At 50.4% G+C, this 26,864-nt stretch overlaps 1 protein-coding gene across 4 annotated transcripts in view; it reads right to left on the bottom strand.

Annotated features, from left to right (window-relative positions):
• Positions 1-26,864, bottom strand: part of Csmd2 (CUB and Sushi multiple domains 2) — a 553,245-nt gene that overhangs the window by 315,869 nt on the left and 210,512 nt on the right. For all 4 annotated transcript variants that reach the window (XM_029539695.1, XM_021199594.2, XM_029539696.1 and 1 more), the window contains exon 5: positions 19,475-19,682. In XM_029539695.1, the coding sequence (XP_029395555.1) occupies positions 19,475-19,682 (208 nt within the window). The remainder of the gene's footprint in view (positions 1-19,474; positions 19,683-26,864) is intronic.

The raw sequence follows: 26,864 nt of genomic DNA, 5'->3' as shown, positions 1-26,864 counted from the left end.
TGATGAACTTCCACAGCCCCTCCCAACCTGGTACCCAGGCATCTATTACACGTGGCAGGTCCCTGGAGGCCAGGAGCCATGCTGGTCCTGAGAACCAAGCTGGGTTTACTCTTGGTAAGTCCTAGGATGAAGCACTTTACATATTAATCAGGTTAGAAATCTGAGCACATATCAGGGGATTGAAATATGTAGATTTCGATGATGAATTCACCCTCATCAGAAAACCAATGACTCATCCTAACTTCATTATCAGGAATTATTTGATGGGGGAATTGGCAGGGGGTGAGGGGGTGGGGAGAGGGAGGAGGAGAGGAGCTAGCTCTTGGTTCACAGCCCAGCTTGCCCTCTCTTCCAGAAGCGCATTTTTGCACCAGGACACTGGGTTTCTGGTTTTGCAAGGTTGAGTCCTGCACATGGGCACAGCTCAGGGTTTGCATTAAAGTGAACATGCTACGTTCACGGTTCCTTTAAGATCTTCCTGCCATGGTCAATCCTGCCACAGTCATTTCCCACGGGTCAGTTTCCTCATCTGAAGAATGAGGTAGCTCTCAAGTGACAGAGCTTCTGGGGGCCGACACCCTTTGGGGTGTGGAGTCAGCTGTGAGAACACTTTCAGATACTCTGAGAATGGCAAGAGGTGTTTTCTATCTTTAGTACATGTTCCTAGAGGGTACCACTGAGAAAGTGAGCTTAGAAGAGGCAGGCGAAGGAGGCCAGGGACTTGAGTTCTTTGGATATGGAGGGGAAGAACGTTCCAGATAGAGGGAACAGTAAGTGCAAAGACCCTGGGGTGGGGAAAGCATGCCTGTTGTATAAGAAGCAGCTACTAGACAGGTGTGCCTTCGGGGTGGGGGTGGATGGGGATGGTGAGAGTTTGAGAGGGATTGAAGGAAAGGAGAGAGAGGAAGAGAGGAACGAGAAGGCAGAGAAATGAGCAGAGAGGCAGTAGGGGAGGGGCAGGGGCAGAGGGCACAGAGGCCAAAGCCATACGGAGAAAAGGAACTAGGAACTAACCAGGACTCTCTGTGTGGTAAACTGAGGTATAAGGAGCAGGCAGCAGAAACATGCAGACAGAAGAGATATGGCATGAAGCAGGTTTAATATGGATATCAATCCCCATGAATACGAGAGCACCTGTCATTCAAAGCTTGGCAAATGCTGGCCTAGACAGGTGGCAGGGGAAGGTGTCATGTGGTAGAAATCAGAGGGGCCTGATTTGGAGAGTTCAGGTGGCTCTGTGGTTCTGTCATTTACATGCTGAGTGAGACCGTGGCTCCTTCTCCTTATCTGTGGGATGTGGAACAGTGCCCTTCTAACAGGCTTCTCTAGAAGCCTCCACTTCCATCATTTCTTCAGGCCTTCTCTTCCCCCAAAATAACAAGTTGTGGGCGGTCTCCTTGGTGATATGATTACAAGTCTACAGGTAGACATGTGTGTGTCTGTGGACATGTGTGTGTCCATGGCCAGGAGAACTCGGCCTGGAGGCTCAGAGGCTGAGGCCAAGAGGCCACCCCTCTCCTATTTGATAGTCTACCTCTGTTGGGAATAATGGAGGTCAGAGCTGGGTGACCTAGAGTGGGGGTTCCAGGCTCCTGTCACCCAGGTACCCTCTGGGAAAAAAAGAGTCAATTCTTTTCAGAGTGGGGCTCAGGAAAAGCTCTTCCCAGGGAACCTCCCTGAACTTATTTGAAAGAGACAAAAACTGATTCAAGCTCAACAAACATACTTCCCGCCCTTGGTGGTGACCTGCTTGAGAGGCCCCCCATAGTCCCTGACATTTGAACATTTAGTTCCCAGCGGGTAGATCTGGTTGGCTTGTTAAGAAAGTGTGGCCATGTTAGAGGACATATGGTTGCTGGACGTGAGCTTAAAGGTGTTTAACCTCCCCTGCTTTTTGCTTGCATCGAGAACAGCTTCTGCTCATGTGGTCACGCCTCTTTGCTCTGATGTCATGGACTCTAACCCACCAGATCAATTAGCCCAATTAACCCTTTCCTCTCTAAGCCGCCTTGGCTACGGTTTTCTGTCACAGTGATAGAGAAGTAATTAAGACACCCTCCATGGAAAAGCTGCTGTCATATGTCATCTCTTTTAACCCTCCCAGTTTGGGATAAGGACACTAAAGATGGAGAAGTCAACTCTTCAAGGTTGCATGTTACATAAGTATGGGGGTAGGGCAGTTTTGATAAAGGGTCCTGACTCTAAGCCAAGCTTTTATTACTATTTATAGGGCTGGGGATTGAACCCAGGGCCTTGTACCTACTAGCCAAGAGCTCTGCTAAAGAGCTCTATTCTTACACAATGGGTATTTTGTTTTTTGTACAGTGAATGAATGTATTTGCGTGAATGTATGAGCATGTGGGTATGCATGGGAGCCCAGGGGCTACATGCATTTGAGCATACAGGTATCTGTGGCTATTCACATACATCAAGGATGGAGAGGAGAATGTTGGGTGTCTACCTCTATCACCCATCTTACTGCCTCGAAACAAGGTCTCATTGGAAGGGAAGCTGTTGCTGGCTCGGGGAGACTGACTGACCAATAAGCTCCCAGGAGCTTCCTGTCTCAATCTCTGCCCCAGTGTTGGGGCTGCAGGCACACACAGCCATTTCCTGGCTTTTTTAAGGTGGGTGATGGGAAGTTGTGTCCAGGTCCTTGTGCTTGCTCTCCACGTGTGTTCTTATCCACAGAGCCGTCTCCCCAGCCTCACATCTATCCATCCTTGATCCTCACCCTGGCCCTGGGTGATCCGTTAAGAGAGGAATGCGTTGAAGCTCAGAGAGGTCAAGCGCCTTGTCCAGGCTCACACAGCCCAGAGAATCTGGACGGTAGGAGTCACCCGTGGCCGGCAACTATTCTAAGGAAACACCCCATCCCCCAAATGAGCCATCCAGGCTATAGCTCCCACGGAAGGGATGCGGTGGAGACGTTATGATGCTCCAAAGAGACAAAGCATTGCAAATTGAATGGCAAAAAATCTATTCTCACATGCTGATGAAGACATAGCTGACATCGGAGGAGAGAATCGCTCCACAGAAACACGCAAGCCACGCTTTTCTAAAAAGAAGAAAAAAACACCAAAAAAAAAAAAAAAAAAAAAAACCTTGGAGTTATAGCTTAAGAAAACTAAGAGCAGCTGACTATCACAGATAAAAATGCCCTTTTGCCTAATTGGATGTTTAATAAGGACTCCTAATTAATTCCCCTGAATGGAGAGGTTTTACAGTGGTGTTATCTCAACCCCCTTGCTGACGGGGCTGGTTATTTCCAGATACAGAATAATGAATCTTTTCCAGCCGGGCCAGGAGTCACCAGAGACTTGTCTACTTCCTTGTGAAGGTAATTATTTGCTAAGACGCCAGGGGGAGGTGGAGCTGGGGAAGGAGCTGGGCGTGGATAATTACAAGCAGAGGGACTGAGGGTTCTGCCGAGGAGCTAGGGAGAGCCCACTGTTGGGTGAGGGTTGGACTAAGATTGGCAACTGCGCAGAAATCACTGGTGGAAGTTTAGATGGCACAATCAGTGTCTGGGATGTCACCTCTGTTCAGAGTGAGGCCCGGGGAAACTTGCCCTCCTGTGAACAGTGTCACTTGATGGAGCTTGACAGTCTAATAATTGTGAGTCGATTGGGCTGCAAGCCGACATCAGGAAGCAGGCCTGTCTGCGACTCTTCTGGGCCAGGTCAAAGGCTAGGCTGTCACTGTCTGGGGACCCTCGTGGCACCGCCAAGACAACATGAAATGAAATGGGTTATCTGGACAACCCAGGCCTCAGACCGGCAATGAGACTGATGTGGCTAAATGACAGGGACCATTTGTCTACAGTGACAGGGCTCTCCTGAGCAGGGAGGCTGACAACAGCTGTCCCATAGAAGCTGTGGTGGCTTGTATCGGCCACAGCCCTAGAAGGCAACCCAGTACAAGGGCTAAAGTGTGTGTGTTGGGGTGGGGATGGGGGGCAACAGAGCGCTTCTCTGGATAGCCACAGCCCTCTAAGATCCAGGGGGACAAAAAGAGAAATGAGGCTGTGGGTAAAGAGGGTTTGGACTGGGTCTCTGAAGCTGTGACCTTGGGTGTGTGACCTTGACGAAACTGTTCCACACAGTTGCTTAAAGATTCAAAGGAGACCACGAGGGCAGGTCCCTGGTGCATAGTAGGTGCTCTAAACACATGACTCCTGTGATCGTCCTCACACAATCCTGGCTTCCAGAAATATCAGGGGAGTCTGCAGTGCTGTGCTCATACATAAACATTGTGGACCTCTTGGGGTACTAAGTCTCAAATGCCAGCAACCTGGGAGGAAGACCTGCCACTTGCCACCTGCCACCTGCCTTGTGAAACTTGGGGCAGAAGGCATTCTGAAGGCTGTGCAACTCACCCGGAGTCACAGCCATGGCTGTTCACCCTTGACTCTCTCCCTGCAGTCCTTTAGGACAGTGTTGAAGGACTCTGGGCTATCAGAGCCACCTGGCCGGGAGAGGCATCACGTCCTCCTGCCAGCCCTGTACCACCTTGAGGCTGCACCCCTGACTCAGCAACTGCAGAGGCTCAGAGGAGCAGCACCTTGAACCTGGAGCGCATGCTGTGAGGCAGGGAGGGGAGGAGGGGTGGGGGAGAGTGGTCAGTCCCTATCCTATTGAACTGCAAGGTCTGAGGAAGGACAGGCAAGACGAAATGCTGGGCCTGTCCAAGGCCCTCTGTGCCAAATGAGTTCTTGTAACTCTACCCAACCCTACCCGCCAAGAGGGCAAGCTCACTGAGGACACAGAAACTGCTGGCAGAACACTTGGTACTAGCAGCCACTGGGAAGGCCCTGCTCTTCCAGGATGCTCTCCTTGGGGGTCAAGAGAAAATCTGAGCACAGAGGATAAGAGGAGAGAGGTGGGGACTATATCCAGGTTCAGAGTCCAGAGGTGAAGGCTCAACTCCCTCCCAGCCTAGACACTTAGCAGCTGTGTGACACCGAGTAACTATCTATCGCTTGACACCTCAGACATTCCCCTTGAGGACAAGGGCTATTCTCCTGGGAAAGTTTCATAAGGTTAAAGAGTAATGTACATGACAGAGAGATTAATACACCACAGAGCCTGCTCTGAGGGAAAAGGAGGACCCTGGACTAGCTGGGGTAGGATTTGCCCAAGATTCCAGATGGAAAAGCCAGGTGTAAGCAGGGGAAGTCTCTAAGGATCATTTGCTTTATCTGTAAGATGGCCATGCTGATGCCTAACTCAAACACTGCAGCGAAGCTCACTGGGACAAGACATCTAATAAATGTAACAACCCCAATTCAGTCAAAGAGGCAATCAGTATATACTTTTCTGTATCTTTAACTTAAAAATAAATTTTTATGTGTGTTCATGGTATAGAAGATAGTGATTTAAGATATGTGTGTGCAGTGTTCTGCACATGGTTGCTATGGTGGCGCCAACTGGCCTATCCATCCACCATCGCACAGAGCTAACTGGGCACCCTGCTCCCTTTGTCAATAGTCAGTCACAGAAGGACGTGTACTGATGATCTCACTGGTAGAATCCCCAAAATAGAGGAAAACCATACATACAGATAAAGTACAGAAATATGAAAACACACATAACATTTTCTGAGCAGGGAGTTGGTGGGGGTGGGGGTGGGGAATTTGGAAAGTTCAGGCAGCTCTAGGGGATATTTTGGAAAGCAGGACTACAGCCAAGAGGGCTATTTGGGAGACATTTTGGGGTCTCCGGAAGCCACAGCATCTGGCCACCTCTTCTCCCTCTGTCCTGCCTGTCACCTAGCGGTCAGGAGACAATGAGTCCCCGAGAGACTCACCCCCCTGCTTTCACTCTTTGATGCTCTCCATCATGCCCACAGCGGTGCACACTGAGACCCACAGTCTCACCTGAGGGCAGTCTAATGCAGTTGGTGAGGGTGGCACCTTCTCCAACGGATGGTTCTTGCTGGCAGTCGGGGCTGCGTGCCCGTCATTCACACTAGCCTGGCTTCCTGCTCCTTCTCCCTGGGCCAGAGGTCAACATGAATGGACCCCCCTGGTCTCTCTTGCACTCTACCTCAGCCATATCTCAGTGACCCATGTAGGAAGCTGGGCAAGACAAAGCTGCTCCACACAGGCCTGGCTTTGGGAACAGGAGGTCATACCCGAGACTTAAAGAGGCCTCCAGCAGTCTTCAAGTTCATGGCTGACGATGCAAGTGCGTTCATCTCTCTCTGATTGCCTTCTCTCCTGAAACCCTGGGGTTTGCAGATGGGAGGCAAAGGGCACTAGAGGGAATCCTGATGGGACAGGTGGCTGGGAAATTGATTCCTCCCGAGCCTGGGGTGCAGCAGGGAGCTGTGCCCATTAAGCCTCTTCCTTATTGCTAGCTAGGTGTGCTGGTCTGGGGACTTGAGTGGAGAGTTGAAAACTGATGGGGCCTACAGAAAAAGACATGAGGTGTCAGACAGCCGTTTGCTTAGCAAACTGGCTAATTTTAACCTCTACCCCTCAGACCAAAGCTCCTCTGAATGGAAAGAAAAAAAAAACCCACAGTGATACTTAACACATTTCTGTTTGTGTCCCCCACCCCCTCCCCTGACTTCTCTCTGAGCCTAACTGATTTCTTGTCCAAAAGGTGGTGAGGAGTAGAGAGGGAAAGACAAAAAGAGAAAACCGACAGCCGGGAAACCATCCCTGGCTCATGAGGTCAGTCCTCTCCAGTCTGCCCACTGCTGGGCTGTTTTTGGTGGTTTTAGGACTAGCCAATGACTTGCGTGATTTAAGATCGTTCCTGGCGCTGATCAGCCTTCTCTGGCCGAGCAGTTTGCTGATTAATTATTAATCAGACAGAGTTGAGGAGGAGTAATCATCAGCCAGAGTCAGTGCTAATTTGCAAATGTCCCCAGGAAGGTGATTACTTAAAATACTTGGTGGAGAGGCCCCATGTTAACCTTTGCAATTAGCCACAGGACGCTGAGATGGGCCAAGAACAGTCTGCAGGGCAAACCCGCCCTAGAGTCCTACTAAGTGCTAAGCCCACAATCTGGACTTTTTAATTTTTTTCCCCATCATTCTGTGAGTCATGGGGGTGGGGAGAACAGGAAGGACATGAAAAAATACAGACATCAGTAAGCAAGAAAATCCTACATGTCAAGGAAGGCCTGAAATGAAGCAAGATATCATGACTGACAGCTAGAGTGTATGGAGACTGTATGGACTGGAAGCCTTTCTTGGGAAGGAGCTATTTAAAGTGAATTCAGTGTTTCAAAAACACACAGGCCCTTTAAGTGTGTGTGTGTGTGTGTGTGTGTGTGTGTGTGAGAGAGAGAGAGAGAGAGAGAGAGAGAGAGAGAGAGAGAGAGAGCGCCTTTTGAAGAAATATGTTTTTAAAGACCAAAGGAATAAGCGCAGGAATAAGTGTGGCACACACTTTTAACGCCAGCCCTCAGGAGGCAGAAGCAGGCAGATCTCTGTGAGTTTGAAGCCAGCCAGGGCTATGCAGAGGAACCCTGTCTGGAAAAACAAAACAAAATAAAACCAAAGAAACAGAATCTTAAAGCCAGTGGGAAGAAGTCCAGAGACAAGTCCCATTAGCACATCCAGGGAAGGATGAGGGCGGGTTGTAGCTGGGCCATGGTGAGGATGAGAGAGGCAGGGAAGAAGGCTGGTGAGGGGGGGAAGCTAAGCAAGATGGAAGCTTGTGGTAGGATGAGACAGAAAGCCAAGACAGGACCTGCTTTATGAACTAGAACTTTCCTTGCTTCCCGGAGAACAGATACTGGGATGGTAGACTCAAAGACACTGGTGGTGCAGAATGGGCAGAAGTTGCTTGTCCTTGGAGACAGAGGGATGTGGAAGCCCATAGAGAGGAGAGAGAGAGAGAGAGAGAGAGAGAGAGAGAGAGAGAGAGAGAGAGAGAGAGAGAGGAGGCATTACAGTAAGAAGGGGAGGAGATGTTCCAATGGAAAAGAAACCATCCAAGTCAGTGGAAGAGTGGATCAACCAAAGGACATGCACAGCACGATGGGATACAAGCCTGAAAGGAAATGAAACCCTGGCACCATGCCCAGACAACGTTTTCCTAAACACAGAGGAGCATGGGTACTGTCCGCTTATATGAGACACGCCAACGGGTCAGATTCAGAGGGACAGACAGAGGAGTGGTCGCCACAGGCTGGAGGCTGTCATTCAAAGGGTTGACGGAGGCTGGGTGGGCAATAATGGATAAGGCTGTTGTCCAGTGACCTTAATGACACCAAATTGTACAATTAATGGGAAAATGGCAAATTTCATGTAATACATATTTTGCCACACTAAGAAAAAATGTCTCCTTTGGATGAGTTTTGTTGCTGTTGTTGTTGTTACTGTTGTTGTTGTTTTTAAGGATTCCTGTAATATGCATGGAGCTTGGAAGGCAGTGAATTTAATGGAGGGGTATTGACATCCAGAGGATATTGAAAACAGACCTGTGAGGTCACCTGGCAATGAGGGGGGATGGGAAAAAGGGGAGGGTTCTGGACCTCTTGGATCTAAGTGAAAAGTCTGGGCAGAGGCAGAGCAGTGGAGAAGAGAGGAATGGAGGCTCATGGGAATCAAGGACCAGGAGACAAGGAGTTTCCTGGTAGCCAAGCAGAAGAGACTGTCTTAGTTAGAGTTACCATTGCTGTGATAAAACACCATGACGAAAAGACAAGCTGGGGAGAAAATGGTTTGGGCTACACTTCCACATCAAAGGAAGTAAAGACAGGAACTCAAACCAGGGCAGGAACCTGAAGGCAGGGTCTGATGCAGAGGCCATGGAGGAGTGCTGCTTACTGGCTTGCTCTCCGTGGCTCGCTCAGTTTTTATAGAACCCAGGACCACCAGCCCAGGGATGGCCTCTCTGACAATGGGCTGAACCCTTTCCCATCCATCACTGACTAAGAAGATGCCCTACAGGCTTGCCTACAGCCTAATCTTATAGAGACATTTTCTCAATTGAGATTCTTCTTCTCTGATGACTCTAGCTTATGCCAAATACATTGCTGGAAAACCAAATCACATAAGGATGGAGCAGGGGTACTGGATTTGGCTACCTGGGATGGGGGGCCAACTGCAGTCTTAGCAAGGTCTGTTTTAGTGGCAATGTTGGGCATAACTAAGAAAGAGAATGAGCTCCGCACCTGGGTAGCTGAGAAATTGTGTAGTAAGTGACTGGGGTGGAGAAGCAGTGAATCTTTGGGGTGCCCGTTTTGGTTTGGGTTTCAGATGGTAAATACCATCACATGGCTGTGTGCTATTAGATGTATCCAGAGTAGACAAAAGATGAGGGAATGAGAAGGTGACTCCAGCAGGGACAGTCTAGTGAAGATGAGATCTGGGACCCAAGGGGGAGGCTGGTCTGGGGCAGGAGCAGTAGCCGGGGCAGGGGCAGGGGCAGGGGCAGGGGCAGGGGCAGGAGGAGGAGCAGGAGCAGGAGGAGGAGCAGGAGGAGGAGCAGGAGCAGGAGCAGAAGGAGGAGCAGGAGCAGGAGCAGGAGCAGGAACAGGAACAGGAGCAGTAGCAGGAGCAGGAGGAGGAGCAGGAAGAGGAGCAGGAGCAGGAACAGGGGGAGGAGCAGGAGCAGGAGCAGGAGGAGGAGCAGGAGCAGGAGCAGAGCAGGAGCAGGAACAGGGGGAGGAGCAGGAGCAGGAGGAGGAGCAGGAACAGGGGGAGGAGCAGGAGCAGAAGCAGGAGGAGGAGCAGGAGCAGGAGCAGGAACAGGAACAGGGGGAGGAGCAGGAGCAGGAGCAGGAGCAGGAGCAGGAGCAGAGCAGGAGCAGGAACAGGGGGAGGAGCAGGAGGAGGAGCAGGAACAGGGGGAGGAGCAGGAGCAGAAGCAGGAGGAGGAGCAGGAGCAGGAACAGGAACAGGAACAGGAACAGGGGGAGGAGCAGGAGCAGGAGCAGGAGCAGGAGCAGGAGCAGGAGCAGGAGCAGGAGCAGGAGCAGGANAGGAGCAGGAGCAGGAGCAGGAGCAGGAGCAGGAGCAGGAGCAGGAGCAGGAGCAGGAGCAGGAGCAGGAGCAGGAGCAGGAGCAGGAGCAGGAGCAGGGCATCTTAATTACAGAGACACAAGGTAGGGCAGAGGTTGCCTCACCAAGTGTTTTATCTGCCCACCCACATTTCCTGGCTTCCTGAGAGGTAGTATAAACCATGTGGTTTATTAAAAAGGAGCCAGAAGTAAAGCATATCATATCTGGGGTAGGATAGTGAAAAGTCCATGCTGGATGCTCGACTCACATTCCCTGCCATGCACAGGAAGAGATCACATATTTTAGACAGTGCAGCCACCAGATGGGAGGATGTTCTTGAGCCTGGGTATCCACGTGCATTAATCTGGATTACGGACAGTTCCATGAAGCAAGAAACATTCCTTAGTGGTATCACAGTGGGATTTAGGGCTAACGGCTTGTATTCCTTAAAATTCATTTATTTTGTTCTTTCCAGTGTCTCATCTGCGCATGTGGCTGTGCAACACAAGTGTATCTGGTGCCTATAAAGGGCAGAAGGTGGCACTGATCCCTTGGGACTGGAGACACGGATGATTGTGAGCTACCATATGGGCGCTATGAATCGAACCCGGGTCCTCTGGAAGAGTGCCCTGGGTAGATGGTTTTCAAAGTCTGGAGAGTTAAGATATGAGGCTGCAGTGGGAGGCAAGGGCTAGTTAGATCCAAATGGATCTTGTGTGCCTTATCAAGGCCTTGAAGTCTATTCTGTTAGACAACAGAGAGTGATAGAAAGCTTTCGCCTGGGGCTTAGCATGTTGGAGCTGCATTTTAATTAAGCCATTCTGGTGGCAGTGGGAAGAATGGATTAAAGTGAGCCAAGATGCTAGGAGATGAGGGAAAGGGCTATTAAACCCCACAAAGATGAGACTGTGGGCTGAATTCGGGGAGGAGCAGCAAGAATAGGAAGACATATTGTAGGATGTAGGCTGGGAGAGCTTAGCCCTTAATTGAATGTGGCTGCTGAGATGGGGACAGAGTGGGGACAAGTCCCTGGAGTTTAGATAACAAGGTAATGCCAAAAACTAAGCAGGAAAATGAATTTGGCCTTAGTCTTAATTAGGGTTTCTATTCTGTGACGAAACACCATGACCAAAAAAGCAAGTTGGGGAGGAAAGGGTTTATTTGGCTTACACTTCCATCATTGGAGGAAGTCAAGACAGGAACTCAAGCTGGGCTGGAACATGGAGACAGGAGCTGAGGCTGAAGCCATGAAAGGATGCTGCTTACTGGCTTGCTTCCCACGGCTTGCTCAGCCTGCCTTCTTACAGAACCCAGGACCATCAGCCCAGGGATGGCTCCATGGACAATGGGCTAGGGGCTGGGGGCTGGGCCCTCCCCCAATGATTACTAATTGAGAAAATGCCTTAAAGCTGGGTCTCATGGAGGCATTTTTTTCAACTGAGACCTCTTCCTCTTGGATAAGTCTAGCTTGTTTCAAGCCACCCCAAAACAGCCAGTATAGCCTTTTATGCAGTCAACGGTGAGCAAAGGTAGAATGAACTGGGGTAGAGTCAGTGATGGCATGTGGTTGGGACAACGCCCACCAAGTGATTGGCTCTACAGTTTGATATTCAGTGGAGAGGCGGTCTAGGGAGCCAGCTTTGGCTTTCCAAACGAACAGGTGCCATCTGAAGCCTTGACAGCAGGTAAGCTCACCCCAAGGGGATGTGGTCCTTGAGCAGGGCACAGGCAGCATCAGAGCTCTGAATCAGAAGGAAGGCTTAGAGAAGTCCAGTGAGGGCCAGAAAGAGAGAAGTTGGGAAATAGCACCAAAGTAGAGAGAGCACTTGCTTAGCACTTGCAAGGTCTTGGGTTCAAACCTCAGTACCACCACCAACGAAACAGAGAAAGGAGAAAACACTCGAAATAAAATACCCAGTAGAAGTGTTATAGAACGTCCTCCAAGATGGCATCTGAAATGCCCTCAGAGTGAAAGGGCTCAAGGAAGGCTGAGGTTTGGAGGAGGAAGGAGATGAGGAGAATAACAGGAACCAAAGACTGGGAGCACAGCGTAGGCCACTCTTCAAGAATCTTGAGTCAGGGGCTGGTGAGATGGCTCAGTGGGTAAGAGCACCCGACTGCTTTTCCGAAGGTCCAGAGTTCAAATCCCAGCAACCACATGGTGGCTCACAACCATCCGTAAGAAGATCTGACGCCCTCTTCTGGAGTGTCTGAAGACAGCTACAGTGTACTTACATATAGTAAATAAATAAATCTTAAAAAAAATAAAAAAGAATCTTGAGTCAACCTGGCGTGCTGGTTCACATCTTTAATCCCAACACTTAGGAGGCAGGTGGATCCTTGTGAGCTAGAAGCCAGCCTGGCCCACACAGCAAGTTCTGGGCCAGCCAGGCCTACACAGTGACAGTCTTTCTTAAGAAACAGAAGCTTAGGTGACAAATGGCCTGGAATACCAGAAGTCTCATTTTCTTTTTGTGTCCTTCCTTCCCTTCCCAAATGACTCAGACTGTAGAGTCCAACCATTCTAACAGACTGACTATCAAATACCAGTTCTCTATGTGATTCCTGCTGCCCTGATGAATGTGGGAGCGTCATACCCCATCACTGTTTGGAGAGAAGCTGAGATTCAATTAAATGAATTAAAGGCTGACAGAGAAAGAAAGGGAGAGAGAGAGAGAGAGAGAGAGAGAGAGAGAGAGAGAGGAGAGAGAGGGGGGGGTAGATCAGTCCTAGGAACCTGGAAAATGCTTGCAAGAGCCAAAGTGGGGAGAAACACTTGTAGCCAAATAAAGGAATGGAGACCTTAGACGTTCCGAATGGATCAACACTCTTCTGGAAGACAGGGTTTGCCAGAATTCGGGGCCCCAGAAGGGTCCAAAACACTGTCTTCCATCTGTCTTAGCCACGCCGCCAGGCACCTGGCAGCTCCTCAGGAGAGGGTGAGGACAGCATCTTGTTGTCTGTGCCCTTCACAGCCCTGGCACAGGCCTCCTAGCAGATGAAGTACTTAGTACAAACCTGTTGCATGCCGTCAGAGCCATGGGGGGCAGGCCAGCTGCCCTACTTCTACTTCCCACGCACAGAACTGTGAGCCCCAAGCTCCTGCAGAGCCCCCGTGTCTATGGCAGACAACATAGCCTTGAGGCCCGCTCTCCCAGCTCAGACTTTTGTTTTCTCTCTGAAAGCATGCCGTCACCTGCAGAAGGAGGAGGAGAAGTCACAGGACTCCTCAGGAGAGAGCTTGGGAGCCAGGGCCTTGGCCCTGCGGACTCAGTGTATGCCAGAGGCCTGCTAGGGCACTAATCCTTTCCTACGGCTCGGCTATGGAGCTTGTAATGCTATTTCCAACTCTGAGAGATGCATGAGATGAGATTTTAAAAGGCTAGTTATTTATGGCCTGGCTCCTGATGGATACAACAGATGCAATTTCATGGGCTCCATCAGAAGCAAACAGTTTCTTGGTGTGACCTAAAGCGGTGCTGTGTAGCAGGGATGGAGAAGTAGCTGGGGGATCACCCAGCTGGGTACCACAGCAGGTTCCTTGTCTCAGCCTCAGTTTGTCTGCTTGCTCACCAGATCCTCTGGGTTAGCCTCAGCTCCCTGGTCCTTGTACTGTCCCCACTGGGTGCGTCTGCCAACTTGGGACCTTGATCCTATCTAGCTGCTGACATTCAAGGAGGATAAAACCTCAGGAGACACATTCCAAGCCATGCGTTAGCTTCAAAGGAAGCTATGGCGTGGTGAGGGCTCCACAGTGCCCCCCCCTACCCTACCACAGCAGGAAGGTTCCACCTTTTCCCTCAGCAATGGCACCCCCGACCTTTCTATCACCAGGCCTTCCTTCCCTATCTTGTCACCTGTTATGAGATCTCACTGGTGTCTGTGATCCTCTGGGAATCATAGATTTTCACAAGGCACAGGCCTCGCTTGTCTTCTCTATCCTATGCTCCCAGGGTCAGGGCCAATGCCAGACAAGGCACGGGTAGAAGAACTATGTAGAGAAGGATAAACAGTGATGGACAGGACCTGGTGATCAAGACAGGGGGTGGCCCATGACAGTGAAGGCAAAGATAAACAGAAGTCGTTGACTCCAGAGAAATCAGACACCAAATTTGGCTGATGTGACTGCTGAGTTCATTGATCACCCTTACAGGTCTTATCCCAAAGTTCTGTTTGTCAGAGCTACGAAGTGCCCTGTCCCTGGCCAGCCTGATTCCCATCCTTGCTGTAGAGCGAGCTTCCTTACAATGCCTGTTTTATGCTAGAGTGGCCAGCAGGTACCACCTATCTCCTCTGCCTTAGCCCCGCCTCTTCCCCTCCCCCCACATACACAGTTCAGTATGTGGCCCCCACAGTCGTTCAGTCAGAGACATGGATGGCGCCCAACTCCTCTCCTACCTTCGTTGTCCTTCTTATGAGCCTCCAGGTTTCACTTAGCTCAGGTTAGCCACAACTTCTCGGTGTATCCAAGAATAACCTTGAACTTTAGGATGCTCCCACACCTACCCCTGAGTGCTGGAATTATAGGTGTGCATACCCAGTGTATTTGAAGCTAAGGATTGACCCAAGGACTTCCCTACACGTTAGGCGTGTACTCTACCAACTAAGCTATCACTCCAACCCTATACTGAGAAGTTTTTAAGGCCCTCCCTTTCCCACTTTAGAGTTGCAGCAGCCCAGGCTGGCCCCTCTCCTGCCCCAGTGCCTGCAAACGACTTGTCCAGCTGCCATCTGGGTCTTCAAGTTTGACTCCATTAACACTCAGGGTGTTCTTGCCCCCGTGCTTAAGGCTTTCAGTAGCTTTCCGCCACTGGCTATTACAAAAAATGTTTGTGGACTGAATGAATAACTCCCCAGGACCCTGGTTCGTGTCTTTGTCCTCAGCATCTAGAAAAGCCTGGTTCGGAGAAGGATCTCCATCAATGGTTACAGAAAATAAATGGAAGAGAGTGAGAAAGCACACTAATAATCTAAGCTAACTGTTGGCTGTGAATGAATAAGCAAATAGGTATTCCAAGCAGATGACCACAGGCAGACTCCATGTGCCTCCTTTAATGATCCCTCAGTAAAATGCCTAGTCAAAGGTCGCTGAGAATAAATGGCTCCAGTGTGCGTAAATTCCATGTGCTGGATGCCTAGGTCTTTCAAAGGGAGAGAATGTAGCCCCCCCAAAATTGAGACAGACTGTCTGTAGACTGGAAATTTCATGTCTGTAACTACATTAACAAAAGCAAGCAAAGGAAAGAGGACTGATGTAAGGGACACTAAGGGTGAGAATGGAGTCAGTCAAGGCCATAGAGATATCACATCTTGCCTTTTTGTCCCTCAGAGAATGGCCCTGGAGTGGTCTCTGGCCTGGGAGTATCACACCAGGGAGGGTCCTGGCAGCACTGTACACATTCAGCTCTCTCTGCACGCTCTATAGCATGAACCTCATTTTCAAGTGTGAAAACCAAGGCTCAAAGGGTCACTTACTATCCTGGGATTAGATGGCTACTTAAGGCCAAGTGTCTCTGACTCCCGGGTTGCCCTTTCCTTGTGTAGAGGGCACGGTGGAGATTGTGGCCCATGCATTGGGAGGGGAGGATGGGCCACAAGACAGAGGAAGGAGGGAAAGAGACGGGTCTAGCAGTTTCTCCTCAGCCTTCCCTGCCATGATTGCCCCAACGGTGGAGAGGCCATCTTTGTAGCTAGCTGTCAATAACTTGACCTGATGTCCCCCAGAGACCCAAGTCCCACATATAAACAGTTTCATGCCTCCCCAAGCCCGCCCCTTGGAAGGTATCATGATCTCTCCAAGATAGCAATGCTGAGAACATTTTCAGTTAATGTGATGGAAAGGTGAGGGACCTATTTGGGGGGGGGGGTCAGAGGTCAAACCTATTCACTTGGGTAAGAGCAGCACCTGCAGAGGGGTGGGGTGCTGGCTCAGTGCTACATCCATGGCAGTGATATGGAGGGACATGCCTGGGTACTGTAGCAGCCTATGTGTGTCAAGGGTAGAGCAGATTGTGTTGGGATTATTCAAGCACTGTCTTTGTTGTCTTTGCTCATATTCAATCCCCTGCTCCCATACAATGAATGAAGGGAGAGAAGGTCTAAGACCTAGGGCTCTCTAAACATGGTAGAACGGTCCAGATCAGGGCTCCTGGTAGTAATAGCCTTTCCACAACAGGCACAAGGGGTGGGGGAGGGTGGGTTCTGGAAGGTCAGTATAAACCAGAGAGAGTAAGACCTCCAAGATGCTATTAGTATGCTGGCGGGCTCTGAGGTTGGGCTACCCTGCTGTTAATCTGTGGTTCTCCCCCTCCCCCACCTTTCATTCTATCACCTGGAGGCTGCCAAGCACTTACTTCCTGCCACACTCTAGGCCATCTGTGCCCTTTGCTTGATGAACTTGAGCGTTGGGAGGTGGCAGGCCCCCTTCTAAAACAGCATTACATGGCAAACCAGAAAGTTACATATCACTCCCGCACCAGTCCAGAACATCCCCCACTGAACAGAGCCCTCAGGAAAACCCCAGTGATATTCTCACCTGGCAGAGGGAAGAAAGGAAACTGAGACCCGCACAGCATGTGTCCCTTCTCCTCTGAATCCATGGCAACCTGATGCTGTGGCAGGGAGTAGTATAGGACCCATCTTTCAAAGGACTCCTGTTTCCTCCACAGACAAACAGATGCCCGTGCATCCAAATCTGCCTCTTTTAAGAGGACCCCGAGTTCAAGAATCCCATCTAATGCTCATAAACCGTTCTACCCAAACCAGCAGCATGCGTCCCTCTTTTTATTTCTTTTCTTTTCTTTTTCTTTTTTCTTTTTCTTTCAAGTATCCAAGGGAGCCTTGAAAGAAAGGCCCAGGGAGAAAGTGGTTTCTTCCCAAACTCACAGCCTGAGCCCCAAGATCATTTTACCTGTAATTGCCAGGTTTGTAGAAATTAGAACAACAAACACACCCTACCTGGCACCTATAACACCAGCCCTCCTAACAAGTAGAAATTAATCTGGTGGCAGAGAGTTGGGGATGACACCCCCCCCCCCCCCCGCAGTGGTCACTACACAATGCCTTCCTCACTGGGTGGCTTAAAGGAACAGGCTGACTTCTTTTGAGATCTGCTTTAGTTCCTGTGATGTGTAGACTCCTGGCTGGGGGTGGGGTGGGGGACAGAAGCCATAGAAGATTGTTTGACCCATGTACAAACAACTGAGTCAAGCAGGCTTGAGGCTGGAAGAGAGGGAACAGCTAAGGACATTTATCCTGATGTCTGTGTATAGACGTTGAAAATAACAGACCCAAGAAATAAACCATGGCATAGTCCTCGCCGGGAGAGAAGGACACTGATTGCCGGCTAGCTCCAGAGCCATGGGAACGCATCACAGACAACATGACATGCCTGGCTGGAAAGACAGGTTCTGAGTGGTGTTAACCCAGAGCTGCAACCCCAGCACCGTGTGTCCTAAAGCAAGTAGCAGACGCTCTCTGGTCCTTCTTTTTCCTCTTTTGTCTGTTTTGTTTGTTTGGTTTTTTTCGAGACAGGGTTTCTCTGTATCGCCCTGGCTGTCCTGGAACTCACTCTGTAGACCAGGCTGGCCTTGAACTCAGAAATCCGCCTGCCTCTGCCTCCTGGGTGCTGCTTTTTCCTCTTTTGTAAAGGGGGAGACATTATGCAACTTCCTTCCTAGGAATCATATGACCACACACTGAACTTAGAGCTGCACGGAACTTAGGGCTGGCCTGAACTGGCCTGGCACCTATGGGTAGGAAGTGCTCAGTGATTGCCGCTTTCATCACAATCTATTTTGGAGGCCTCTAATGATGCATGGATGATTTTCATGATTCCGTGCTAAGTTAAAAATACATGAGTAGAGATATTCAGTTACTATTTCATAATAAAATATATAAATAGCCAGCTAAGAAAAAAAGGCCACAGGGGCGCACGCCGCAGTTTTAATCCGTGTCTCCCGCCTCTCTCTGTCTCTTCATAGTTTCATTTGCTGTCAGAAGAGTGAGTGTTTTACAAGATGAGCCTGGGGCCCCCGGGGTCTGCAGGCTGAACAGCTCAGGGGAACTCTAGTTCCATGCTCCCACTCAGATCAGAGGCACATTCACAGGACAGCCAGTTTCGAAGGTGGCCTCAACACCCAACATAGATCACTCCTCAAAGGGCTGCATCTGGCTCAGGAGGCCTATCCTTTTTTTTCCTTTTTCTTTTACCCTTCCTTCCTTCCTTCCTTCCTTCCTTCCTTCCTTCCTTCCTTCCTTCCTTCCTTCCTTCCTCCCTCCCTCCCTCCCTCTCTCCCTGCCTTCCTTCCTTTCTTCCTTCCTTCCTAAATTCAAGACAGGGTTTCTCTGTGTAACAACCCTGGCTGTCCTGGAACTCACTTTGTAGACCACGTTAGCTTCAAACTCATAGAAATCTTCCTATCTGCCTCCCAAATCTTCCTATCTGCTGGGATTAAAGGTGTGTGCTACCAGTGCCTGGCTCAGGAAGGGTTTTCACCACCATAATACCTGGCAGACAGGAGGCACACAATCACAGCCTTCCACCCTTCCTCGCCATCCCAGCTCCGTCTTTCTCTGTCTGATTACCACCCCAGTAACCGTCCTGTGTCCCCACACAAGAGCCTCCCCTGGCTCTCAAGCCCCTGATTCCTGCTTTGCCTGGAATATTCAGCAATGAATGCCCCTTTGCCCCACTGTCTCATGTCCTGAGCCATCCCTGCCCCCCCCCCCAAATCATCAAAGATGCCCATCCCAGTCTGTCCTACATCTGGAAACTTTTCTACTGGATCTACAAACACCCCTAGACATCATTGTTTAGATAAGAGAGTCACATTGTGAATCTAAAGAGCACACCTGTAATGTCACAGAACTGGAAAGGCTGGTCACACCACCTCCCTAAGCCATCCTCAGCTTTCTTGGGCACATACCAACAGTCAGAGCTTGTAGCTACCAACTAAGGATGGATGTCAAGCCCGCAGTCCTCCCATGTCCCTCCTTCTCCCTGACCTGCCAACAACTGGGAGTATTCAGGATGTTCAGGAAGAAGAGTGGCCCCCAGTCACAGCTGGCAAGAGGGAGACAAATCCCTCCATTGTTCCCCACACAGGCACTGCCCATGTCTCAAGACCCCAGCAGTGCTCAGAAGAAGGTATTGGTGTCATCCAGAAACGCAACAAGATTCCATACACAGTGCTACCCCTGTCCAAAGCTCGTGTCGTGAGATCAAAACATTTTTAGCTTTAATTCTGATTTCTCCACTAAGTTCCATTCTGAAACTCGCAAGGACACACTTTGGATCAGATATGGAAATCCCTGTAAAAAAAAAACAAAAAACCGCATTTCCGCTTTAAAAGCATGCAGCCAGCGATTTCTCATTAATGATGAGAGGCAAGGACTCTGGAGTTCAAAACAAGCCAGCGGGGAGGAGGACGCCAAGGACACCTTGGACAGTCCAGTCCTCCCCAGCAGCAGAGGCCACAAGGAAGGGACGGGGGCTGGCAGGACACTCACCAGAGAGAGGAGCCTTCGGTCCCCGTGACCTCCAGGAAGTCATAGCCATCCTCTAGCTGGAAGTCAATAAAAACCAGGGCGATGGTATCCCCAAGCTCAGCCAGGATGGTCCACGTGCAGTCAGCATTGTTGTGATACTCGGCAGGAAAGTGGGGACTGGAGATGATTCCACTCTGGCCCCGCAGGGTCCCCCCACAGGCGTCATCCGCTGTGGGGAAAGACAAAAGGTTCCCGTGAGTGGCAGGACTCGTGGGCCCTGATTTCATCTAGTGGGGCAGAAAGGGTCCTCTCATGTGACTGTAGGACAATTGTCACCAGTCTGGTCTCCTAAGAGGACAGCTCACTCTTTGAGGACATAAGTAAATAGCAGAACATGTTACTTAAATGAGTCAACTGGGGAAGGAGAAAGAAAAGAGGCCTCTTTAGAGTTGGCTTTTGAAGGATAAACAGTTTACTAGCTAGAGCAGGTGAGGAAAGGTGGTTCCCGGAGGAGGGAGTCAAAGGACTTCATCTGGAAGGTTCTGGGGCTAGGGACATCTGAAGGAAGGGACATTCACCCCAACCTTGAGAGAAGAGTAGGAGGATGGAGTGCAGGTTGGACAATGAAAGCACAGGATGCCTGAGCCCTACAGAAGTCATGGGAGAGAGGAGAGGGCAGCAGGGAAACCAAGCTTGCTTCTTGCTGAATAGTTTGGGCTCTGCTTGAAGGGGAAGGAGAACTGGGCTGGGGTAAGGAATCTCAGTGGGGAGTCAGAGGCCAGAGCCCCAGTAGAAAGACTCCCTTGGTGCTCAGTGAGGGACAGAAGGTGTGCCTGAGATGGGGACAGAGGATGGCAGGAGAGGGGGAGGGAGGAGCAGGGGGGGAAGAGGATGGGGAGAGTGAAGACCCTGGGTTACAGCACCAGTGAAAGGGAGCAGATGGCCATGAGAGCTTCACCTAGGATCCCAGCTCTGCCAGGGTTGGGGTGGTGTGAGGGAGAGGGGAAGGAGGGGATGGTGGGGTATGGAGGAGAGGTGGAAGAGGGGATGGTGGCACCTCCCACTCCTATGTTGCAATATTCACAAAGACAGAAAAGTGGCCTTGTTCCAGGAGAGGGAGGAGGAGGGGCTCAGGTGGGAATGGAGCCCCTGGAAGCCACAGGGTCTGCAGAAAGTCTCAGCCTAGACCTGGTCTCTAACAGTCTTTCGGTCAGGGTGACCAGTAGTGGGCTAAGAGGATGCGCGGCTGGGCCCTCTGTGTTCTCAGTCAGCTCACCAAACTGCCTCTGTGAGTCCAGTGGGAGACTCTGGTCTGCAGAGGGCGAACCTGCACCTGCCACCTGCCTGCTGACTGCTCTCTCAGGCCTGAGGATTCTGATGTCTCCCATGTCCACAGCACACAACCTGAGGTCATGGGTGTTCCAGTCACTTCAGTGATAGCTCTGCCTCCCCATCTTAGCCTCATCTCCCAAACTTCTCTCATAAGGAAAAGGCTGGATGGATTCATCTCCTTGTCACTCAGGATCAGGCAAAGGACCCCCACATTACACACATAGACACACAGACACACACACAGACACACACACACACCCCTGCTAGGTCATCACAAGCTTCATTGTGGTTCCTTTCACCAAAGTCTATCTCTCTCTCTTTCTGGAGTCTTTGCTCTCTTGTTGAGCCTGCCTGGCATTCTCCTAGGCTTTTAGGTGCTAGGTTAAGTGTTATTTCTTCAAGGATCTTTCCAGAAACAACCCTCCCTGCCCCCATCAAACACACACACACACACACACACACACACACACACCATATGCTTTCCTATAATTACTTCCCATACTTCTTTGGGCAATGACATTCTTAGTTCCTTCATATCTGGAGGTTGAACTCTCGGAAAGCAGAGACTGTGCGCTCTGGACCAAGCAGCTAGCAAGTTTCCTGGCATAAAATAGACATTCAGTGAGTGTCTGGTGAACCAAGGGACTGAGAAGGAAACTGGAGATCAGAGAAGTTAAATTATTTAGTCAAGGCCACACAGAAAGTGGCTAAGACAGGATTTTAACTGACTCTACCAGGATGGCAGTGTCCTCCCCACTAAAGTCCTTCTCAAGTACCCCAGCATTAGCCAGGGACCCCTGGACCACGCTGCCAGCAGGAACCAGGTCTCACCGAGCCCTTAGGCCAGAGCCACCTGTGTGCTCAGAGAATATGTCATTCCTCCATCTGGGACTCCTCTGACCCCCTGGCTCTGGAACTATCCTGTTTTGATTGAAGATGCTGTAAAAGCTGTTTGGAGATTTCCTCGCACTTTAAACAAGACGTCGTATTTCATAGTTACAACTCTGGAGTCGTAAAATATAACCTTCAGCTCACACCAAGCCCTAAAATATTCATCTACACTTTCTCCTCTGGCAGAGGGCCTCCTGCGGCACCATCAAGCCAGGCATCCCGGGTGCAGGTGAGTCGTGCTGATATTTGGCTTCCCAGGCTTATGACTTTATTTATGGTGGGCTTTAGCTCCTCCTGAAGTCTCTCCAATTAGCCATAATTTCAGAAAGCCATCTCTCTGTCCCCTCTGCCTCTGTTAGCTATCCAGTGACTTAAGTGCACAGAGGAATGGGAAGAACAAGGAATGTATGTGCCACACCTCCCCCCCCCCCCAGAGCATCCTGGGATGCCTGGGAGCTATGGTGGCCTGACCTAAGCTTTACAGATCTTTCTAGAATGACACCTTCACCATCATCATATGCTTTCAAAGCACCAAATGTACCCATAACTTTAGTTCTGCAGATTCTGCACACACACACGCGCGCGCACACACACACACACACACACACACACACACACACACACACACACACACACCAACAAGGCACTTAGAGAGCTGGGATTTCACCACTTGCACTGAGATGTGGTACAAATGCCCTAGAATCCCTTAGAAACTTTGAGGTCAACTACCTCCTGCAGCTTATTGTAAAACCAGGGGCAGGCTAATGATCTAGTCTGAACTGGCTTTAGGTGCATGTCCAATAAGGCAACCTGTGCCCTCAGAAAGAATTTTTAGGGAGAAACCCTATTTACCTATCCTATGCAGGAGTGGATGTGCATACGATCAATGCCAGATGCATCATGGGAAAAGGTATGTACAGTGTACTAAGGGCTTACCTAACTCTAGCTTGTCAACCAAGACAAAAGAACCCAAACAACCCAAACAAACAAACAAACAAAAAACAAACAAACAAACAAACAACTTATTCCATGCCCCAAGAAATCAACTCCTCTTTCTTCTGGACCCACAAGTGGAAGCTTTGGGTAATGACAGCAACTCACGAGAATCATATCTTTAGCCAGATTCTTTCTGCACACAGTGTCCCCTCATCCCGGTCTCTTGAGTGGACAGCTACATTCAAGCTCTTCCTGGTTGGTAGAGTTTCACAAAGTGTTCTTCAAAAGGCTCATGTTGATCTTGGCCCCAGCGAGGACAGCCAGTCATCAATCGGTGAAAGGGTTCTGAGGGCCCTGCCTTTCTCCATGGATTGACCCACTGATGGGTTAATAATTTGATGGAAACTTCTGGAGGTGGGGCATAGTTGGAGGAATAGGGGGTGCATCCTTTGAGGCTATCTCTTGCCCTGGGAACCCATTTTCCTGCTTCCTGATGTTTGTGGTAAGCCACCTCCTCCACACATTCCTGTCACCATGATGTTCTGCCTCCTCTTCAGCCAAGGCAAGGGAGGGAACCAGCTGATCTTTGCCTTGAGCTTCCGAAACTACAGCCAAGGCAAACCCTTCTACCTCGTTACGTGTTTCTCTCATGTACCTGTGAGGTGGGTAGAGTAGGTAGGACCCCCATAGACTCAGGTGTTTGAATGCTTGGCTGTAGGCAGTGGCACTATCAGAAGGTGAGGTCTTGTTGGTGGAAGTGTGTCACTGTGATGGAGGCTTTGAGGTCTCAAACTCTGCCCAGTGTGGAACAAAGTCCCATTCTGCTGCCTGCGAATCAAGATGTAGAACTCTCCAGCCCCGTGCCTGCCTGCCTGCTGCCATGCTTCCTGCCACGATAACAATGGACTAAGAAAGCCTCTGAAACTGTAATCAAGCCCCAATTAAATGTTTTCCTTTGTAAAGGTGACCGTGGTCATGGCATCTCTTCATAGCAATAAAAACTCTACTAAGAGTGTGTGTTAGTTATAGCGAAGGCAACCTGATCAGTGCAGGATGGGTTAGGAAGCTCTTCTTTGTGGAGTGTCCCTCATGGGCCAGCAGAGCACTGAGAACCCTCAAGCCACTGAAAAACTTAGCTGAGACACCCCTGTGAAGGTTAGTGTCAGTTGTCAACTTGATAGAAGCTGGAATCACCTGAGAGATGGGGCCTCTGGGCATATGTGGGAGGATTCTCTTGACTGTGCTCATTGATGTGGGAGAAGACCCTGCCTACTGTGGGCGGCACCATTCCCTGGCTGGGATCCTCAACTGTATAAAAGGAGACAGGAAATTAAACAGCATTATCAGCAGCACTCATGCCTCTTTTCTTAATGATGAATGCTTTGAGCACCAGTCACCTTCACTTCCCTGTACCTGCCACCTGACTTCTCTGCACCTGTCACCTGACTTCCCTGCACCTGCCACCTGGCTTCCTTGCACCTGTCACCATGGCTTCCCTGCACCTGTCACCATGGCTTCCTTGCACCTGCCACCATGGCTTCCCTGCACCTGTCACCATGGCTTCCCTGCACCTGCCTCCATAGCTTCCCTGAATCTGCCACCATGGCTTCCCTGCACCTGCCACCTAGCTTCCCTGCACCTGCCACCTAGCTTCCCTGCACCTGCCACCATGGCTTCCCTGCACCTGCCACCATGGCTTCCCTGCACCTGTCACCATGGCTTCCCTGCACCTGCCACCCTGGCTTCACTGCTATGGCTGACTTTATCCTTGAACTGTGAGCCAGAAGAAACCTGTTCTCCCTTAAGTTGTCTTAATCAGAGTATCATATCACAGCCACAGAAGAAGAAACTAAGATAACCTCTATGTTACAGATGAGGGAACTTAGGCTGAGTTTAAATCAGCCCCAATAGGCACAGCTACCTGTGCCAGAACTAGAACCGGATCCTAGGACTCTATGGTTTCAGAACTGCCCCAGTCCACACCCGTTTCTCTGCCTCATAGGTCTCAGTGAACCATGCTTGATCCAGCTGCGCTCAGGCAGACAAATTAGGCTTCCCTACGTCTACATGCAGAGCATCCCCAGCTCTCAAACTCTGCACCAGCGAGGGGAAGGAACTCCACAGTCAGTGTGTTGCTGTGACTATGAGTCTCCTGCCGAGGTCACTAGATTGCCAACATCCTTGCCCACAGGGGCAGTGGTGGTCAAGACCATGGGCATCAGGAACACAGTCCTGGGCTGTCCCTGCTTCTCTACCTATTACTATCACCAGAAACAAAGCCAGAAACCTCACCTCTCCAGGCCTGGGCCCTTTCTTTCACAACAGGAACTGGCAACACTGTGGTCTCTTTAGGCTTCTGTAAGGATTAAATTAGACAAAGCAAGGCCAGCATGTCAATCAGTGCTGGCCAGCAGTGTCTGTGGCAGAGATTCACAGTAGTAGTTGGAACAAAGCTGTCTGCCAGAAGCATCTATAAACAGAACCCCAGTCCATTTTGAACTCGGTAGTGCCATTACTCCCAATGGTTGCTGGGAAAATGGGTACAGTGATACTGAGTGGCTGGCACAGAGCCTCTTGGCAACTTGATACAAGTGACAAGGTGCAGACCTGCCTGAATCAGGGGATAGGACTTCAGACCCCATACCATGACTTGTCCTGCTCTAGGAAGAACAGTGGCAAAAGGGGAAGAGAAGTTGCTCAGGATTCCTGCAGAAATATGGGAGGTCAACTATCAGAGTTGCAACCACGCAGCCCATGCTATTACTCCCAGTCCACACAACAGTATGCGCTACCCGCAAACTGTTTGATTGACAGCCACAGCAGGCTCTGGGGTCCGCTATCTCTACACTCCTGTCCAGGATATCTGACTCCTGCCAGTGAGTCCTCACAACATAGTCCTGGCTAGCTTGGGCCTCTGTTAGCTGCCGAAGGAGCACCCCGGTATCACCAGCTCACAAGCACCCTCAAACTTTATCCTGTGATTCTGGAGGACACAGGCACCTGTCCTGGGCACCCTCCACTTCCCCATCATCAGTTCTCTCTAGCCTGCACTTCAGAAAGAGCTTTCTGGTCAACTTCAAACCTTCACTTACTAGCAAGACCTATAAGTGACACCCCAAACTGAAGCCCGAATCCTTGAAGCCCATTGTCCAGACTGCTAACAGGGGTCTGGTGGCAGCCAGCAGTGCTTGTCATGATGCTCCAAGACCAAACCCATCTTGCTCCAGGCAGTCTCCCTGACCCCCACCTGCTTTTTGGCCCCTTGTGCCCCTCTCCCTCTTCCCAAAGGTTCCTTTGATCCCAGGCTGATGCTCTTTGAGGCAGAGGCTGGCTGCTCTAACACACATGGTCTTCCTTGTTGTGGATCAAAGAGTTTCCACTGTGCTCCTGTCTCTCTCTTAAGGGACGTCTGCCTTTGTGAATACACCCAGAGTGGCAGGCACATCAAGGGACATCACATGCCCTGTCTCCTGCTTTGTGCTAGCTGGACAGAAGCCAGATGGGCCAGGATCCTCAGAGGGAGGGCTCCTTGAGAATCAGCGTCAGGACTGTCTTGCCTGGAACCCCAGCTGTTCCACAGCCCCCTTTTGTCTGTCCTGCGACTTACATCCTGTGCCCCACCCCCATTTCAGTGGCACTCTGAATAGAGCAAGGCTGGGAGCTTTGGCCGTGTGTCCCACAGAAATCTCCTTCTCTGGTGGCGTGCCTGCTGGACACTAAGGGCTGAACAAGGCTTAGCCAGACTGCTGCTCATTCCGTGAATTCTTGCAGACAGCGTTCCAGTGGGGAGGCTGATCGATTTCTGATACCAGTCCTGGAGAGACCTGTGTGGGAGGCCCAGGGTCCTTCCTGAGTGTGAACACAGCCATGCTGGTACCGCTGTGGTCCCTGGCACAGCTGTGGTCCCTGTCATGGCTTGAGCAACCACTGAGGATTTTTGCTCCTGGGAGGTTTGACATCCTGAGAACAGCATGAAGAACAACTGATGAGCAGTTATGCACCAGTAGAGGCAAAGATCTGTGAGTTTGAAGGAACCCCCGGACTCTGAGAGAAGGAAGTAACCACATCTCAGCCACAGCCCCATGGGTGTCGGGAGCCTCCACCCTAAGGTTTCCTTCTGTGTGCAGATAGAGACACTCTCCCTTGGCTCACGTGGGAGCTGCTGTAGAGGATGAACAGCAGGGGACATTTTTTTTTTCTAGAAATGTCTTTTGTTCCATGTTAAAGAAACACATGTTGTCAAAATTAGTGA

Source organism: Mus pahari, chromosome 6 (genome assembly GCF_900095145.1).
Source record: "Mus pahari chromosome 6, PAHARI_EIJ_v1.1, whole genome shotgun sequence".
In the NCBI taxonomy this organism is placed as follows: domain Eukaryota; kingdom Metazoa; phylum Chordata; class Mammalia; order Rodentia; family Muridae; genus Mus; species Mus pahari.
The sequence above is the reverse complement of the archived record's forward strand: the minus strand, read 5'-3'. Positions and strand labels throughout refer to the sequence as shown.